Raw genomic sequence first — 19,868 nt, forward strand, 5'->3', positions numbered from 1 at the left:
GAATTCATATCAATCATTTTGCATTTTTGAGTAATGTATTGACTCTCTTAAATATGGATGTTGCAATGCTTGATCTGGTGTATATCTTTTGGAAGGATCTAGCATCAAACATTTTTCTAATAAGTCTCCTAATTGCTTTATTTTTTTTTTTAAAAATTGCATTTTTGGACTATTTCCTGAAAAAAAAAATAAAGTATTGAGCATGTGCATACTTTTTCGCTATTAATTCAATATTACATTATCACTATTTTATAATTATAAATGAATAATGTATATGATTTTTCTTTTCCATATATAAAAATTATAATAACCTTTCAACCAATATTGGTGCTCCAAAAGATCACAAGTTATATTTTTGGTAGGCCTCAAATCAGATATAATTCTTACTACTTCTTTTTTAGTATAGTGATCTCTATCAACATAAATAAAATCTAAATTTTCATTAAAATGTTGTGAATAAAATTGACCACCTTTAATCATTTTGTGGGAAAACTTTCCTTTATATTCCATCATCAATTTTATCATATGGTTATTTGATTTACCCTAAAAAAAATAATAAAATAAAGACTGTTTGAGAACCTGTGAAAAAATGGATACATTTTTTGTATTCATTATGTTATATTTTTTTATATTATTTTTTAATGTGTGTCTTACAGGAAATAATATTTTTCCAGTGGCTAATTCAAAAACAGTAGCTGCTGCAGACCATACATCAATTTGGCTATCATATCGAAAACCTAATATAATTTCGGGAGCTCTATAAAATCTGCTAACTAAGTATGAGGTTATTTCATTTTCTGATATATCACTTGCACTTCCGAGATCACATACTTTTAAAGCATTAAATTTTTCATTGATAAGTATATTATCTGGTTTTACTGCAAAAATTGGGTAGTGAGAATAAAATAAAATAAATATACATAATATGTACATACATAAGTATAAAAATGTATTAGGGGTATAATATAAACATTATAATTATTTTATATTGAAAATTATATATTTTGGATTTTTAACTTACAATCTGCGTGCATTATTCTGCATTTACGCATATGCCTTAGGGCTATGAACAATTGTTTGGTGTAACAATGTACAGCGGTCGCATTTAGTCCATGTCCATTACCATATCTAAAAAAAAAAGATAAAAAAATATATAATTAGAAAAATTAATATGTAAAATATGCTAATATAATATATTTTTTAATATTTTCTTATATGTACTTTTTAAGGGCTATTCGTAAATTTCCCCACATCCATTCAAAAATTAAACACAAATGATTTTTATATTTTACACTTCTTAATAAGCGAATAATATGTTTTTTATTATCTTTATCGTAATCATTTAATTTTTTCAAAATAAATATTTCTTTTTCTGCAGCTTTATGCATCATATGATTGTCTCGAATAACTTTAATAGCTACATGCATTTTATTTGTCATGTCATAACATTTTAAAACATTTGAAAAAACACCTTTCCCGACTAATTCACATACAACACTATATCTATTATCGATAACTTCTCCGACAATGGCCTAAAAAGAAGGTAACACAAATGTATATATAATGAAGCTTGGTTATTCATACTTGTACAACAAATGCATAATTGCATGTATATACACACATATATAGAGAGAGAAGAAATTTCAATACATACCTTGTAATACCCTTCGGAGTCATTCCAATTATCGGATAAATTTGCATTGTTTGCAGAATAATAATCGGTTATTCTGATATTTTCGATTGCTCTCTTTTTATTTGTTTGTTCACTGGAAAACATATCGACATCTTCGTTGTCAATGTCATCTTCTTGCTCTTGAAAGCCTATACTTTCATTATTATTCATTTCACTGTTTTCTTTTCTCTTATTAATATATGCAGGATCGTCACCATTCTGTGAAAATTAAAACAAAATTCGAAAATAAATGAATTCATATAATATGAAAAAGTGTGTAACACATAGAATAAATGGAAAGATCATCACAAATACATAAATATTATTTATAAAAAAATTATGAAAATTTATCTACCATTTTATTTCTTTCATGTAATTCCTTTTGCTTAATTATAAAATTTCGAATTTTTATTTTTTCTTCATTAATTTTTTTTTTTAAATCAGTATATAAATCATTAGATTCTTTCATTGTTTCATTTTTTTCATTAGGAACTTTGTCATCAATTATTTCATGATCAGAAGATAAAGAAGAGCATGTCTCTTCGATAACTTCATTGTTGGGAGCAAATATACAAGCTGCTTCACTAAAATAAGAAAAAAAACACAAAAAAAAAAAAAATATATATATAACCATTTATAGTATGCATAAATGTATATTCTTATTTATAACAAATTTGCGTTCATTAAATTTAAAGTAAAACATACTTTTGTTCAATATCATCTAGCATAGATGGCATTTCACTTAAACTTTCTGACATATCATTTTTTTTGCAAGTTGTGAAAGTGTTCTCACATTTTTCATTTATTTTTGCATTTGAATTAATACTAATTTCATTTTCTTTATCATTATTATTTGAAACAGTATGTTGTTTATTTGTGCTAACATCAGTTTCTTTATTGTTGTCATTATTTTCGCTCATCATATTTTTCAGTCTTTCTTTTATTGCTTCTCTTTTCTTGCGTCTTTCTTCTAAAAATTTGTCTTCATTTTCTTTTTCCTTAAGAATTTTAAATTCATTTTCACTATTCGAAGCTATAAAAAAAAATCATATATATATTAGATTTATTAAGTGTCGAAATAAATTGTTCATAATGAAATAATAGCAGAAAAATAGTGGCACAAACAAGCATATTTTACATGCATCTCTCTCAAAGTTGAAAAATATGTATATTATTAAAGAAAATGTAAATATAATATTGATGAAATGGGAGAAGTAAAGGATTTGATCGAATAGAATAAACTTACATGATCCATTGGATAAATCGAAATCAAGGTTGTTCAAATCCGAAATGCTACTAGTAGAATTAGGAGAACTAAATGAGTTTATATTTTCTTTAGAAGTTTTCGTATTATCATTTTTTAATTTATCTTTACTTTTTTCTTTTTCATAATTTTTTTTTTTATTTGAACCATTATGGGGACTTATCTCTGAATAGTTAGATTTGTGGCCACTTTTTGAGCGCTTAGAATTATCCCTTTCATTATCTGATCCGTGTGAATTAAAAAATATTCTTCCGCGTTTATCTTTAGGCATGTTTTTTTATTTTGCTAACTTTTATTATTATTTAATTTGTTTTGCAATATATAGTCGCCAATTTTGTCATCTACTTTATATTCAATATGAATTAAGGAAAGAAAAAAATATTTATAATTGTACATGTAAAGATATATTTTGTTGGATTCACGTATAAATGAGGATGCTAATGTATGATTGTTTATATAAAGGTGTATTGCGTATAAATAATATATAAAATTTCCTGGGATATATAAATATGTAAACTCATTCATACATGCAATATGCCCAATTTCTGAAAAATGATGATGAATATATTTGTGGCTACCTGAGTAAGCACACGGAATGGGTAATCGTTTTCGTTTTTATCTTTTCATATGTTTCACAAATATTTGCATATTTTCAAATGCATCTTAAGGTGTAATAAAAAACGAATACCTTACTTTAGTGCTGATCTTCTTCAATATAAAAATAATATATACATAAGTATGAGTATACTTATGTATTTTATTTTATAATTTTATCCCCAATAATTTATCTACAATTTTGTAATAACTTAGATAATAAAAACAACGACAATGACTTTATTTTTATAAAAAAATATATCAAATGTGCTTCATAAACATGTATAACATATGAAAAATGTATAGATAGGAATGTATTATCAATATATATATATATATATATATATATATATATAACAAAAATCATAAAGGGTATAATAATGCAAAAGACATATATACAAAATATAAATATTCTTTATATAAACACGTCTTTACATGTATATATATGGGAGCATGTACATATACAACTACGAAGCAGTATCTCTACATGCATGTATATATATAATTATATTCCCAACGGTTTTAAAATTACTCGTTCAAAAAAAAAGAAAGGAGTGGCTTTAGTTTATCATCTTTTATCCTTAATATATAAATTTTAAATGTAACTAAATTTGGGATATTTCAATGAAAATAATTACACAAGTATGTATGCATGTATGGGTGTTCGCAGAATTACATACATATGCATATTATAAAAAAATTAAAAAGGAAAAAAAATACAATATATTATATCTATCTATGACTCTTTTAACTCGATTATTATTATTTTATGTTTAATATGTAATTAATTAGTATTGTTGGTCTTTAATTAAATCATAATGAGTAAAATATTTCACTTTCTGTTTATTAATGAGTGTCTTAAAAAATATGATATCATTGTTCGCTATAAACCCATATATTTTGACAATTTCCTCATTTCTCTGTTTTTTATTTCCTATTTTATGCTCTGTAGTAATGTTATTTTATTATAATATGTTATTCTTAAAAAAATACACTTTTTGTTTTTAATAAATATAAAATTAAAAAGATAAAAATAAAAAATTGCGAGCATATAGCATAATTTGGATGTATTATATGTAAATATATATTCATTTGAATAATTTATAATTCCCATATATTTTTTGTAATGCGATTTGTATATATATTTATATTTTTGCATAATTGTATCATCCAATCGTATATTTAAAGCGCATGACTATTAACATATATATATATAATTAATAAATTTATTATTACTTTTTTATTTAGTAAACAAGTTAAATTTTGTATACATGAAATAAAAGTAAATTGCGTATACATATAATTACCTTTTAATATGCACATAATGGAATTCATTTTTCATATTTTCATAAATTTTTTTTATTTTTTGTATATATTTTTATCAATTTGAAAATAATATTACTTAAAAAAAGTGAAAAGTTAGTTGACAAAATATGTATTGAAAAAATAACTAAAATAAAATGTGTTTGGTTCTTATGAGTAAAAAAGTTTTGAGTAAATAAAAAAAAAAAAACGAAGAAAAATAAAGTAACAAAAAAAAACAACTATTTATTCGTCTAATTATTTTTTTTTTTCAATACAAATTTATTGGTATGAATTAGTATATGGTACTCTTGTAATAGTTTTTTATATGAACATAATTTAAGAGTAAAATGGGTATATTTTCACAGAATATAAAATAATAAAGAAATAACATATTAATAAGCCTTTTAGGTATGATAAACAAATATCCTATATCTATATTTGTCAAAATAAAAGACTTTATGATCTTCCTATACACGCATATTTATGAGCATACATCATAGCGTATCCCATATACATAGTTCTTTTATATCATATTTTCATAATTAGTAAGTATAATGAGTGTATATATACAAATATAAACCCTTTAAAACATTAACTCCCCAATAATTCATAAAATACAAATTACAACAAAAATTTACACTTACTACCATTTTGCTCAAAAAAATTTCTCTACATAATAGCTAGCTATTTTTACATGACGTAGAAATCGAATATTGACATTTTAGCCGTATTTACAACATTAAAATAATAATAATGATAATAAATCAAAATAATTAAAATAGAGGTATCATTTTTATAGCAATCCTCATACGGGAGTTGTTATTTTCCCCGTATTATGTTTTCTTTTCATATCCACATGCACTTATTTATTCCTTATTGGTCATTCCTTTTTTCGTTCGTCTTTTGTGTGCATTGCTTTTATACTTTGGAGTAATAAAATTACTGATATATTATTTATAGTGTTCCTTTTTGGGTGTCCCTTTTCTACAAGTTTTTCTCATTATTTTTTTGTTTAACTTTTAAAGTTATATCAAGTTCTTTATTAGTGAGATATATTAATTTTTCGTGTATATCATTTTCTTCTTCAATAATTTTTTCTAATTCTTTATTTATTTCATCGAGTTCAAATTTCCCATATTTGATAACTTCGCTATTAGTATCATTATTTGGTTCATTTTTTAATACGCAATTTTTATTTATACTATAAATGTAATTATTATCATTTGATTGATGAGATATTTTATAATCTTTTAGGGGATAATAGTAACTGTTATTATTTTCTGTTAAATTGTTGTAAGAATAATTTTCTGTAAAATGCTCATCAGATCCATTGTTGTATTCATCTATTTTAGATTGGCTTATTGAGTTATCAAGTTTGTGATGTGCATTATTTTCACTATACTCTAACTCTCCATTATTTTTATGTCTATATGTTTCTTTTTTTATCCCAATAGATTTTGTCTCATAAATATTACATTTTGATTCTAAGCAATTATCATCTGATTTTTTTATAGTATCTAATATTCCAGATTCGTTAATAATAGTATTCTTTTTAGGTATAAAAGACTTTTCACTTTTTTTTGCCAAATAAAGAGAAGATGATAATTTATTTGATGATGGTAATGTCTTATTCTTTTCTGTAAATTCTGCTTCATCAATTTTCTTTGCCTTTTGTATACTCCCTTGTATTAATTTTGGGGAATTATTTCCATATTTATTTTTACTTGTGCTATTTTTGTTATTATTTTTAATATCTTTATCTAGTGACATAAATATTTTAGATTTTATCGTTCTATTAACAACCGATATCTCTTTATCTGAATCACTACTTTTCTCAAACTCATTTGGATCATTTGGAAAATCTAAAACTTTTTGCCTTTCATTAGTTTTCTTATTTTTATTACAACTCGAATTTTTCATATTTTTTGGAAAAACATGCATCAAAATAATTTATTAAGAAGTGCGGTTAAAAAAGCATAATATACATGTGTATATATATGGATATAAATATACAAGAAAACAAATAAAAGCGGAAGGACATCTGATATACCAATAGTTATTAAAATTATTAAAATTTTGAATAATATTTATTACCCTGTTTGTCTTCTTCTATTTATATTTTTGCATATCCTTATCCTATGGGGTATGAAAAAAAAATATATAATAGTTTTTGCGAATATGCTTATGTGCATGCACTGAGAAAATAAAGATAAATTTATAAAGAGATATATCTAAAAAGAGTTTTCAAAACAAAAAAATCCATAAAAGGAAATAAAGAAACAAGCCCATAAAATTTTAGTGAAGATAATAATAGTTATATAGGAAAAAACTACAATAACAATCGTAAGAGTAATAATTCGAAAAGAATTCAAAATATTTTTAATTTTATAAGTGACTTAAGTGTGTATTAATTTTGTCTAATTTATTACCACTGCAAAGTAGGAATGTAAATAAAACAAAATAAAAATAAAACACAATAAAAAAAAATAGTAACAAAATAATATGTTGATAAATAATAAAATAAACAAATTAGGCATTCTTAAGTATATGCGGAAAACTAATACTTAACAGCTAAACTAAAAATAATGGATAATAGTAAGAGTGAATAAGTACACAAAGGTAAACAAAAAAAAAACGAATTCATAGTGAATAAAGAATGATAAGCATTAGTGGTAGTTATATATCGCCTCATTCAAATGGGGGATAGACATATGTGTGTGTATTAATTCGGAATAAGTGCTTGTCAATAGGTAATAGAATATAAGTTGGCAATTTCTTTGACCAAAGAAATAACATTTTTCATTTCTGATGCATAGGTAGTTGGATTTAAAAGTATAAAAATATTAATAATTTTTTCAACTTGAGACATATACATCTTTTTAATTAACTTAAAATATGGAGAAGCCATTTTATGGTGATGATTAAGATGATAAAAGAAATGGTTAACAAATAAAATACATGATATAACAATAACAATATCATTATATTTATTATTTATATTTGGTATACATAGCATGTCATTGAAAACTGAATATATAAATTTGTTAATAATAAATGGTGATCTAGTTATAAATATTAATTCAAATAATAAAGAGTATTTAAATATATTATTTGATATATTAAAAGATGATGCACATAAACTAGCTTTTTCCATTTTTAGACTTTCTTCTTTCTCATTATAAATATTTTCCTTAACAATAGGTTGGTATTGATTAATAATAAAAGCTAATGTTTTTAAATCACTATTTGCTGTTAAGCTATTTTCTGTATTCATGTAATTATTTAATATATAGAGATTAAAATCAAGGCTATTTAATATATGTCTCAATGACAATTTTCGGGTTGATATTTTCCCATGTAAATATATACAACCTGTTATTGCATATTTAATATAATTTAAACTATTCATAGGTATTAATCGCATAATATTTTTGTTATTACTATTGCCATTTGTTTTTTTGTCAGGTGAACCATAAAACATTTGAGAAAATTTTAATTTTATTTCTTTTGCTAATTCATTGTCTCCATATATATCATTAACTTTATTATTTTTAGATTTGTTTATATTTTCAATTTTTTTTTTATGTGAATCATTATATTGTGGTAAATCTCTTTCATCCCCTTTTGGGGTTTCGTTCTCTATTTTCCCCTCTTTATATTTTTCGTCATTTTTCACAGTGTTTTTTTGTAGACCATTTAATATATCCTCGTAACGAGCTCTAAATATACAAAGCAATATTTTATATATGTCATTGAAGCTTACATATTCTAAGAGGTGGTTATCTGAAAGTATAATTTCTGTGACCATTCCAAACACAACTAGGATATTATGTATTTCCTTCTCCAAATTGAAGTCACTCTTATTCTCATTATTATCAATATAATCCACACTATTGATTTTCTCGGAGGGCTGTCGAATTTGCGTTTGATCAAATTCCATGGAAGTTATGCTCATATATATTAATATATAGAGATTTATGTATTAGCATGTGTATGCAAATATATATCCGTAATTTCACGAAATTCAATGAAAATTCGTGTAATTGTTTCAAATTATAAAAAATGTAATAAATTCGATAAAAAATTGTACTAGAGAATATGCGATTTGTATATATCTACATACGTAAAGATTAAAAAAATAGTTTATGAAAAAAAAAAAATTTTATATTTAAAAAATTTACGGTCAAAAAAAAATTCATACATAGAAAGATTATAAACCAAGACTATAAAACGAAATAAAAAAAATATATAAAAAAAATAAACAATTTTGCAAACTAAAGTATGTAACATTAAATTAAAACGAAATAAAAATAAACTTATATACGAATAATGAATTACAGAAAGTGCTTAACAAGTTAATGTACAGTAAAGAGTGATATAAATAAATAAAAATTAAAAAAATAAATAACGATATTAGAAAAAGATATAACATATGAACAAGTATACAAATATCACCCGTTTCATGAAAAATAATTTATAATGTAAAAAATAACGTTATGAATGTCAAATATAATCACACATTTGAATTGATAATGAGATGCCCTATTTTAAGTATTGTAGATTACAATGATAGTATCATACACAAGTGTGATATTTAAAAGATGGTCCCAAAAAAATGATAAAATAATTTTTAAAAAATTCATAAACAATGGGAAAATATTGCATCAGTACGTTTTCAAAAGAGGGTTTAGTAACGTAAGGAAGCATGACGATATTGAAGAACAGAAAAAATGTATAATGAATATAAACGATAATGAAAAAATAACAGAATACATTCAAAAAGAATACGGAATTAGTTCAAATTTAATTGATTTAAGCATAACAAGATGTAGTGATAAAAATAACATATATGAATTAAGTAATATATGGAATAAGGTTTTTAAATGTGAAAAAAGTTTGTGCGATATAATAAACAAATATATAAAAACAAACAAAATGGATTATTACTTACACATTTGTTTGGAATCAGAAAAAGAAAATGATATAAATGGGGAATCAGTTAGTAAAGTTGATAATATAGATAATGCCATAAAATATATCAAAGAGAATAATTGCAACATAAGTAGCATTGGTAGACCAATGCATGATATTGAAAATGAAATAAAAAATGTATTAGTGTATATCATGGCAATGTTTTATAAAAAAATAGTTGACTTTCATATTTTATCTTTATTAAGTGAAAAGTTAATTATATTATTGAAAAAATTAAAAAAAAATTATGATAATAAAAATTTAATTTTTACAATTTTTGAAGTATATAATCATGTAAAGGTTATGAATGATGAACTATTTTTGATTTTATTCGATATATTAAATAATTGTTATGAAATAAATCCTGATGAAGATAAACTTATAGATAATAACGAAGAAATACTTCTTATTTTAAAAACTTTATATAATCAAAAATATAAAAATCATATTATAGTTGATAAAATTATAGAATCTATTAAAAAAAAAAATAACTTAAATAAAGACCTTTTGGTTAATTCGTTGTTTTACCTGAGCCTGTTGTCTAGAATGGATTATATGTTATTGAATAAGATGAATGATGAGTTATATGACGTGCTGGATGTGGAAGAAAATGATGAAAATGGTGAAAATGACGAAAATAATATGGACAGTGATAAAAATGTAGAAAAAATTCCACATGAAGTAAAAATAAAGTTGGATTTAACTAGTGTAGATTGCACGAAACTTATATATTCTTATTTTATTCTTGGAGAAGATTATATAAACTGGTTTGTTATTTATAAACTGCTTTTAAAACTTTGTAATGATTTAAAAAATGAGACTGACATAAATTTATTACTAAATAAAACAAAAGAAAATAAAAATATGCACACAAATATTTGTATAATAAGGAGCTATTTAAGATATAAAAAAAGAAATTTTTATGATAGTTTACCGAAATATGTAAAAAAAATATTAAAAAATATATATATATTAGATGTTGGAGAAAAAAAAATAAAGGAAAGAAAATTTAATGAAAAAGTATCATGGCATTTAAAAAAACTTCGAATTCCACATATTAAAAATGTATATAAAAGCGGAATAATATTCGACATATTAGAAAAAGATAAAAGACTTGTATGGTTATGTTTTTCTTATCATCATTATTATGTTAAAACAATTGATTTAACTTCAGAAAAGTTATTACAATTAGATATTATTAAATCTATGAATTATAAAATAGCTAAAATACATTATTATCAATTTTCAAGAATGAAAGCAAGAAGAACAAGATTTGAATATATACGTATGAATAGATATTATTCTTTAAGAGATCGAAGAAATTTTGATGACCAATTTGAAGGGTGGAGTCTCCCTTATATTAATTGGTATCATAAAAAAAACAAAAACGTCCATATATCAAACTATTTTTATAACTACACACCTGTATCAGAGATGCAATATTAAAAATAATAAGCATATTAATGGAAAAATAAGGAAACAGTTTTTGGGTATATCTAACTGAGAGGACAATATTAATTTCCGTCCAAAGCTGTATCAACTAATCAGTTACTATTCTCAAGTTGAAAATCCATATATTTAATGTACCTATTTTTCAATGTTTGTATTTTATTTTAGTGGCATATTCCATACTTACACATGTGTGTAAGCCTTTATTTTTTTCAATTTATAAGTTCATTTTATTATTATTACGAATTCAAAATTTCTTTACTTTTGTATAATTTATTATTTGATTTTTTGTTCACATAGAATATTTATAAATATTATTTTAAAAAATATATCATCGAAACTGCGTTAATGTTTATTTACTAATAAGTATAAGTAGCTAATTCTGTTGAATTGTTCTAAAATATTACAGGCTTTAGTGGAATAAATATAAATGGATATAAGAATAGGTCTATCTTATACATATATAAATATATATATCTATATATACATGTACATTATTCATTCCACCTCCTTGTATATGTAACATATACTTAAAAGAAAAAAGGAATAATACTTTTTTTTATAACATTATACCTATTTTCGTGGTTTTTTCCTTTTATATTATTACTAACGGAAAATAACAAATTATGTGTTTTTTTGTTTTTAGCCTTTCAATGTTTAAAATACATACTTATTAATTTTATAATACTTACAAAACATTATATTAGTACCTTTCATAATTATGTAAAGTATTCAACGAATGCACAAATATGTTTTATATGGATATTCAATTAATATCAAACGAGAGGGTGAATTATGCAGTAAAAATCGAAATGGGAATGTTCTCTGAAAATTGCATTAATTTATATATTATATACATGTATTAATTGTATAAGAATGGGTAAAGAATTTAAGTAATAAATAAATAGTATATTTAGTTTATTTTAACTTTTTTGTAATAATAAAATTGTTAACAAAAAATTACTTTTAGAATATGTTTTATAAGAATTTTTTTAAACAATACGTTTCAAATGGTATATCATTATTGCTATAGAAAAATCCCGAAAAAAACAGTAGTGTTAATTTTAAAAGTATAATTTCCTTTGGTGGACTATTAATTAAATATATTATAATAAATATGGCATTGTGATTAGGTGTATAAATCTTTATAGGCACTTTCATAGATATAAAACATATTTTATATGAAATTTTCTTATAACATATAAATATGTAAGAAAGTATATATATTATTAAAAAATATATATAACTATATAAAACATAATAACATGTATAAAGGTTTTAACATGTTGAAAATGATTTTTAAAGGAGTGTAATTTTTAAAAAATGAGAATAAATTTCTTCAAAGAAAAAAACAAGATTAAATTAAATAAGAACCATAATTTTGATTCAGATAACACTTTTTCGAATGAAAACCCTGAATCAAATAAATGTTTAGCTTCCATTAGTGGTATAATATTAAACAAAAAAAAATTAAAAAAATGCATTATGTTATAGTTGTATACAACGCCATAATTTGGTTGGAAGCGTTTAAACACGGTTTATACATTTTTATACATGTTTAGATGAAATAGAAAAATATATGGTACCATCATTTATATTTATAATTATATTTTCAGATGATGAATATGATCATTATGGATTTGAGAAAAGTAGAGAAGCAATTTCTGTGGAAGATATTGATAAGGAAGCACTAGAAAAGAGAAAGAGGAAAATTGAAAAAAAGTACTACACTTTTTTATATATAAAACGTCAAAAAATATATTACATACCTATATATACATATTTTCGCATATGTATGTGTATGAGGATTTATTTTAGAGAATATATATTATTTATAAAAATGTTAATCATTAATTTCTTGTGCAGATGGCAACAATATTTTACAGTTAAGAGAGATATAAAAAAAAATTACTATCTAAAAAAACTAATTCGAAAAGGGATCCCCGATAAATTTAGGTATACTTAACCAACTTAATTTAGAAAAAAAAATGTCAATATTAAACAAAAATAGATTATACAGATATAAATATTGACCAAAATATACATCTATAGACATTAAATTTTATTTTATGCACTTTTTTATGTTCGTAACATTTTTACGATTATCACCAATATATTTTATATCATATTTTTGTTGTGCATATAGAATGAATATATGGCCTTACCTTTTGGGTAGTGTGGTTTTATATACAAAGTACCCAACAATATACGAAAGGTAATATTAAAAAAAAATAATGAAAATATGTTTTATTTGGATATATGAATGACTATGTGCAAACATTATATAAATTTTCATAATATTTTATCCTTTTTATAGATGCTTAAATAGTGAAATCGAACCGAAAGTTCTTAGCCAGATTGAATTGGACATGCTTCGGACTTTTCCACATAATAAAAATGTATGGATATTTTTGAATTAGTTTTATAAAAATATATATTTTTCTAATTATTTATAATATATCTATTTCCATGAAATGTATATGTATTTTGTTTATTCGCAGTATCAATTAAATGCTCAAGGGCTAACTAAACTGAGGAATGTGTTACGGGCATTTGCCATATATAAGCCCAAAATTAATTATTGCCAGGTTATTATATTTGAGTATCTGCATAATTTATTGTTTTTATATGATTTGTAGTTATGTATAATTGAAATATGGTAACCTATGTACACATATGTAATTATAATAATCCCTTTAGTTTTTTATTTATTTTTTTGATTTTATAAAATTATAATTTGTTCCTATCAATTTCAGAGTATGAATTTTATCGCGGCTATTACTTTATTATTTTTAAAAGAAGAACTAGCATTTTGGTCTATTGTCCAATTAATTGATTCAGATTATTCACACAAAAAAATAAACATTAGTGGTTAGTATATAGAGAGATATATCGACACATATATATCCATACAGTTATTATATTTATATATATATATATATATATATATTTTTTATTTCCGCTTAGATTATTATAATCATGAAATGAGAGGATTACGAAGAGATATTATTGTTATAGAAGAATTAATTAAAATAAAATTTCCGAATATCTACATGCATATGAAGTATGTCATATATTCACATATTAGTGTTGTTTTAAATGATTTTCTATATCGAGAAAAATATAATTAATTAGATATATATAAATATTACTTCATTTTTATAATTTTATTTCTTATCACAGAGAATTTGATGTTGATGTATCTTGGATATGCTCTGAGTGGCTCTTGTGCTTATTTTGCACAGCCTTTCCGGTTAGCATTTGAAAATGAAAATGAAAATAAAAAATTATAATATAATAATATTAAGCAGCTGTGTGCATATATATATACCTATGTAATGTCATTTTTGTTATATATAATTAAATGTGAATCCCTTTTTTAGATTACAACCACCTTACGAATTTGGGATTGCCTATTCTATGAGGGTGATAAAATACTTTTCCGAATTGTTTTAGCTCTATTTAAAATGAACCAAGAAAAGTTAATTAAATCAAATTCATTAGAATCCATCTTATATTTATTCAAAGAATCTACTAAAAATATGGTAAGAATATGCAAATAATGAAAAAGCATGGATAACATATATAAATATTTTCTCCAGTTACACTAACTGATTAATTAGTTGTAAAAACACAAACTATTTTTATTTTTTTTTGAAATATTTTGTGCAGGTGGAATCTGATAAATTAATGCATACCGCTTTCAAGGAAATAGGGTCATTAAAAAAAAAAAAAATCAAAAAATTAAGGATGAAAGCTGATGATATTATTAAGAGAACTGTCCCTTAAAATTCATATTTATTCCTATGTATATATGTTTGTACCGATTTTTATTTGTTTTTTTTTGTCGTTTTATTTTTTTTATATTATAATTTTTTAAGTTATAAATATTTTCGTTTGTTTAATGAAAAAATATCTCGATGTGACAATGGAAAAAACAAATATTCGATGATTATTTAATTTTTAAATAGCATTCTTAATAAAATCAACTTATTTTGTAAAAATGAAATTATTTAATATTTTTAAATAATTTTTTAGCTTTAATATTTTTTTAAATGTATCGTTGAGTCTAGTTTAATAAACTGGATTGTCTATTATTGACTTTGACATATATATTTTTAAAACACCAACACAAAAGAAAACATAACTCATAGAAACACATAACTCATAGAAACACATAACTCATAGAAACACATAACTCATAGAAAACATGTTAAAAAATAAAGACATATGACGCTTAGTGTTTAAATATTGTTTTAAGTTTTCAAAATTATTAATTAAATTATATGTGCCCACAAATAGATTTATAATTATGCATATATTCAAATTAAAAAAAAAAAAAAAAAAGTTGTTTTTTTCTGTATATTTAAAATTTAACAAAAAAGGGCAATACAAAAATACAAGAAAAAGAGAATGAATGAAAAAACTATGGTAAATAAATATAATAACTTAAAAAATTGTTACTATTGTTATCATTATTAGAAATTAAAAAATGGTTATAAAAAATTAAAGGAGCAAATTAAAGAATGAGCATATGTTTTTAATATTATTATAATTCATTAAATTTTTATTGTATGGATTTTGAATCTATTAATCACATAGGTGTGTAAATGGTCGCTTATTATGTGCGGAATAAATATGTTTTATATTATATATATGCCAAAATGGGCATATATATATATTTTTTTGGAACAAAGCATATTTACTATAACTTTCTAGCATGTACGAGGAACAGCAAACAAAACAACAGTTGGGATTATAGCTAGCAGCACTAAACATACATAAGAAGCAATCTTTACATTATTATACCATGTTGGTTTGTTTTCCATCTTCTCATTATAAAGCATTCCAATAGATATACCTGATAATGGGAAAAAAAAATTATGACAATAAAAAAAACAAATTAATTATGATATAAAACAAAAGTAACAATGACATCACCACATATATATGTACAAAAACATGATTGGTGAAAAGACTTTCATGATTTTTTGTGTTTCTAAATTTACCAGATAAAAGACCTCCTAAATGACCAACATGATCTATATTTGATCCATTAAAGGTAAAATAATATAAAATGGAAATTAACGTAAAAAACAAGATATTAAATACTACTCTTTCTCTATGTCTAATAATATGCCATAACAACATTAGTTCGGATGCTACTATTCCTAATAACCCCATGCCTGATGTACTTGCACCCACTTTTATTGTACAATATGTAACAGATGATGATAGTATATTTCCATATATCCCCGATACAAAATATAAAATCGCAACTTGTAATATTCCATAATTTTTTTCAAGAGTAAATCCCATTCTTAATTGAAAAAACACATTAAAAAATGTGTGAAATATATTTGCATGCAAAAATATAGGCAATATTAATCTATGTATTTCTCCATTTTTTATTTTTGATCCAACATTTGCTCCTAGTGTTATTAATGTGCTGCCTATAAGGGGAGTAAAAATGATAAATATATCATATGGATACAAAAGCAATGAATTTGTTTGTGTGTAAACAAATATACAATGCAATTCATACCAGAAGGAGTTAAAAATTCTCCAGGATTTATACTAAGAGATATTATAAAAACGATAATCTGTATTATGGAAACAGCTATGACAAAACTTTTCCATGTAAAATGGGGGAAAATCAAGTTAACCACGTCAATAGGTTTTGATCTTTGAATAAAACTACTCTGCGACGCATAATACCCTGGTGCTTACAAAATAAAAATAAAAGGTGAACATAGATAAATCGACATATATATATATATAAGCATGTACTTATGTATATGGGTGTGCATATTCGAATTAAAAAAGTATGAGACAGAAACGTTAAGTTTTATGGACAAAATTAATTATATTGAAAGACAATTAAGAAATTTATATTGTATATTTTTTTATGCATTTTATTATTTTTATAATTCTTTTTTATACTTCTATTGAATGGGAGATTCTCGCCATCCACATCCCTATACTCTGCTAATGTATGGATGTTACTCATTTTCTGTTATTAATTTTTTTTATCAATAATTACTTCTTTTTTATTTAAATAACAATGAAAAAGGAAGAAACACTCGGTAATAATTATAAATTAAAATAAAAAAAATATAAATTAATTAAGAATTCACAAATTAATCATATATAATATACACAAAAAAAAATATATTATGAAAAAATAATTATAAAATGCATTAACATATATATAAAGTACCCTCGAAATGTATGAAATTTAAAAAATAAGTTCAAACTCAAAGGGTATATGTGGCAAATATATACTATATATGTGTAATAATTGTGTGTATATATTATTTTCCTAATTATATTCACAACGAATATATATATATTAATATAAAATGTGTAAATAAAAAAACAGAGATGTTATACAATGCATAATTAGTATAATCAAACTCTCGTACAAATAATATTAATTAAAAAAATGAATAAAGAATGAAATGGGAACAAAATGATAATATTATTAGTATATATAATATAATTAAGTACAAATGAAAATATAAACAAACCAGGACACAAAAAGAAAAAAAAAAGAACCTTGATTTAAGTAATCTACAAAATTATATGCATATATCAAAATATACTATTATGTGTGTGAAATGGCTAATTGTATAAAATTTTCGGAAGCTTGCTTAATTAATCCCAATCTCATTTAAATTTATAATATACATATATAATAAATTTTTTATGAAGATTTATTATTTTATGGTTAATTGGGAAAAAGACTATTAAATAAATAAAAAGAATTAAAATAAAAATAAAAAAAATAAACAAATAATTGACGCATGTAAATTTTTTTTTCACCCTTGTCAGACATTGTTGCTCGATATTATTAATGATGAATTAATCTTTTATTTTTAATGCTGCAATTGTTTATGTTTTAATAATAAGCATTAACTACATATATTTTGTTTAAGGATGAAATATGATGATAGGGGTGTTATACATAATAAATAAATATATTTTAGCAGTATTAATAAATAATAAATTTGTTGTTTTTTTTATGATCACTACATACAAAAAATAATGGTTATATGGTTTCACTTTATACAATTTTTTTTATAATATATATTATAAAAAAAAGTAAAAGAAAAGTAAAAAATAATAAAAAAAAAAAATATAAAATCATCGAACAAAATTATATTCCTATAAGGGAAGTAAAATTTAAGTTAATTATAACGCATATATGTATATGGTTGTTTGTTCATTTATTCTGTAATTTACTCGTTATACAAAAGGAAAACCATAACAGTAACAAAAATAAAATCGTTAACATATTTTGCGGAAATATAATTATCCGTTTCGACATTCCAAAGCGATTTGGACGCGATATGTATCTATAAGATTAAAAAAAAACGAAAAAGAAAATTAATGTTAAAATTTTGTGCTATAGAAAAAATAAGACAATTTCTTTTATATCTTTTTGCATTTTTTTACCCCTTGTTTTTTATTTTCACCAATAATAGCGTGAACAATAATTTTGTATCTCTCATTTACATAAGGTTCCATAAATTGCTCCACTGTATCAACCAAATTTATGGCAATCCTGTCATAATTACTTTTAATAATTTTTTTTTCATAATTTTTTTCATTTTCATTTGAAGAATCATTATCACTATTGTCTCCATTGTCAATAGTGTTACTACTGACGTTATGACTTGAAATATAACTATCATTATTTTCTGCATTATTATTATTTTTTTCACTATAGTTATTAATACATTTGTTGGCTCCTTGATTTTCTTCAGTATATTTTAATTCTTCATGTGTTTTATTACAAAAATAATTTTCCAAAAACTCGTTTAATTTTTCTTCGCATGTGTTTACAAAAAAACAAAACCCATTCATATCTACTTTGTTTTCATCTTTATTATTTTGTTCATTCTCATTAATATCCAGATTTGATGGCGTAGTTTTTTTGATCCCTTCCATCATATTATAACTTGTTATTATATAAAAATCCCATACACGGAATTTTTCGTTGCCTATTTGCTAGTTTATCGGTGTGCTAAGTGGCCGACCTATTATTTTGTTTATTTTCTTAATTTCTGGATAGTTTTCCCCTTTAAATTTATATTTCTCTTATGTCTAAGTCAAAGGGGAAACATACATCGTAGGTGTCAAGTGAGTTATTATATTCGTGTACGTATATGCAAGATTGATAGGTAGTAAATACACTCCTTGGATATATATACATACGTATGAATATATATGTGATGATATAATCGCACTGTGTCTAATTACAATATCTGAATAATTAATTTATAAAAGAAATATTTATTTATTAACTATAATTTGTTTGCACACATATAAACTTACTACTGCTAAAATATATTTATATAATGATTTAAATATTCTCCTTATAAAAAATGTTACGATTTTTTAAAGAAAAATATTTATTTTTTCCTTTTATGAAAAATTTATATTTTTTTTCATTATCCTTAGAGCTTGTGAGAGTGGAAAAATGTATGCATATGTATATATATAAATATGAAATGAAGGGAAATATGAATCTTGCTATTGTCTTATAATGAACAATCATATAAAGACAAAATAATTCATCTTTATCCTTTTTTTTCAAATTAAAAATTT

The 19,868-nt window shown here is 22.8% G+C and overlaps 7 protein-coding genes across 7 annotated transcripts; 2 read left to right on the plus strand and 5 right to left on the minus strand.

Moving 5' to 3' along the window:
* Nucleotides 1-9: 9 nt before the first annotated feature.
* On the minus strand, nt 10-3,207 carry PY17X_0935000 (serine/threonine-protein kinase Prp4; the record flags this gene model as incomplete). Its single annotated transcript, XM_725786.1, has 9 exons — nt 10-176; nt 312-543; nt 655-878; nt 1,022-1,128; nt 1,222-1,532; nt 1,655-1,891; nt 2,028-2,256; nt 2,378-2,705; nt 2,919-3,207. The coding sequence occupies 9 exons, from the start codon at nt 3,205-3,207 to the stop codon at nt 10-12; spliced, it is 2,124 nt and encodes a 707-aa protein (XP_730879.1).
* Nucleotides 3,208-5,819: 2,612 nt separating this feature from the next.
* PY17X_0935100 (conserved Plasmodium protein, unknown function) lies at nt 5,820-6,776 on the minus strand (the record flags this gene model as incomplete). Its single annotated transcript, XM_721394.2, has 1 exon — nt 5,820-6,776. The coding sequence occupies one exon, from the start codon at nt 6,774-6,776 to the stop codon at nt 5,820-5,822; it is 957 nt and encodes a 318-aa protein (XP_726487.2).
* An 802-nt stretch (nt 6,777-7,578) lies between these two features.
* On the minus strand, nt 7,579-8,790 carry PY17X_0935200 (conserved Plasmodium protein, unknown function; the record flags this gene model as incomplete). The annotated part of the gene is made up of 1 exon (XM_721395.2): nt 7,579-8,790. One exon carries the CDS (start codon nt 8,788-8,790, stop codon nt 7,579-7,581), a length of 1,212 nt encoding a protein of 403 aa, XP_726488.2.
* Nucleotides 8,791-9,401: 611 nt separating this feature from the next.
* Nucleotides 9,402-11,252, plus strand: PY17X_0935300 (RAP protein, putative; the record flags this gene model as incomplete). The annotated part of the gene is made up of 1 exon (XM_721396.1): nt 9,402-11,252. One exon carries the CDS (start codon nt 9,402-9,404, stop codon nt 11,250-11,252), a length of 1,851 nt encoding a protein of 616 aa, XP_726489.1.
* A 1,326-nt stretch (nt 11,253-12,578) lies between these two features.
* PY17X_0935400 (GTPase-activating protein, putative) lies at nt 12,579-15,044 on the plus strand (the record flags this gene model as incomplete). Its single annotated transcript, XM_022956060.1, has 11 exons — nt 12,579-12,702; nt 12,872-12,977; nt 13,122-13,211; nt 13,402-13,470; nt 13,573-13,654; nt 13,757-13,843; nt 14,012-14,126; nt 14,223-14,319; nt 14,439-14,508; nt 14,639-14,800; nt 14,928-15,044. 11 exons carry the CDS (start codon nt 12,579-12,581, stop codon nt 15,042-15,044), a joined length of 1,119 nt encoding a protein of 372 aa, XP_022812248.1.
* A 926-nt stretch (nt 15,045-15,970) lies between these two features.
* Nucleotides 15,971-17,265, minus strand: PY17X_0935500 (rhomboid protease ROM1, putative; the record flags this gene model as incomplete). The annotated part of the gene is made up of 4 exons (XM_022956061.1): nt 15,971-16,116; nt 16,265-16,708; nt 16,801-16,980; nt 17,199-17,265. 4 exons carry the CDS (start codon nt 17,263-17,265, stop codon nt 15,971-15,973), a joined length of 837 nt encoding a protein of 278 aa, XP_022812249.1.
* Nucleotides 17,266-18,496: 1,231 nt separating this feature from the next.
* PY17X_0935600 (dynein light chain Tctex-type, putative) lies at nt 18,497-19,211 on the minus strand (the record flags this gene model as incomplete). Its single annotated transcript, XM_022956062.1, has 2 exons — nt 18,497-18,613; nt 18,714-19,211. 2 exons carry the CDS (start codon nt 19,209-19,211, stop codon nt 18,497-18,499), a joined length of 615 nt encoding a protein of 204 aa, XP_022812250.1.
* Nucleotides 19,212-19,868: the final 657 nt, after the last annotated feature.

The sequence above is a fragment of the Plasmodium yoelii genome (assembly GCF_900002385.2).
Source record: "Plasmodium yoelii strain 17X genome assembly, chromosome: 9".
Classification (NCBI taxonomy): Eukaryota; Apicomplexa; class Aconoidasida; order Haemosporida; family Plasmodiidae; genus Plasmodium; species Plasmodium yoelii.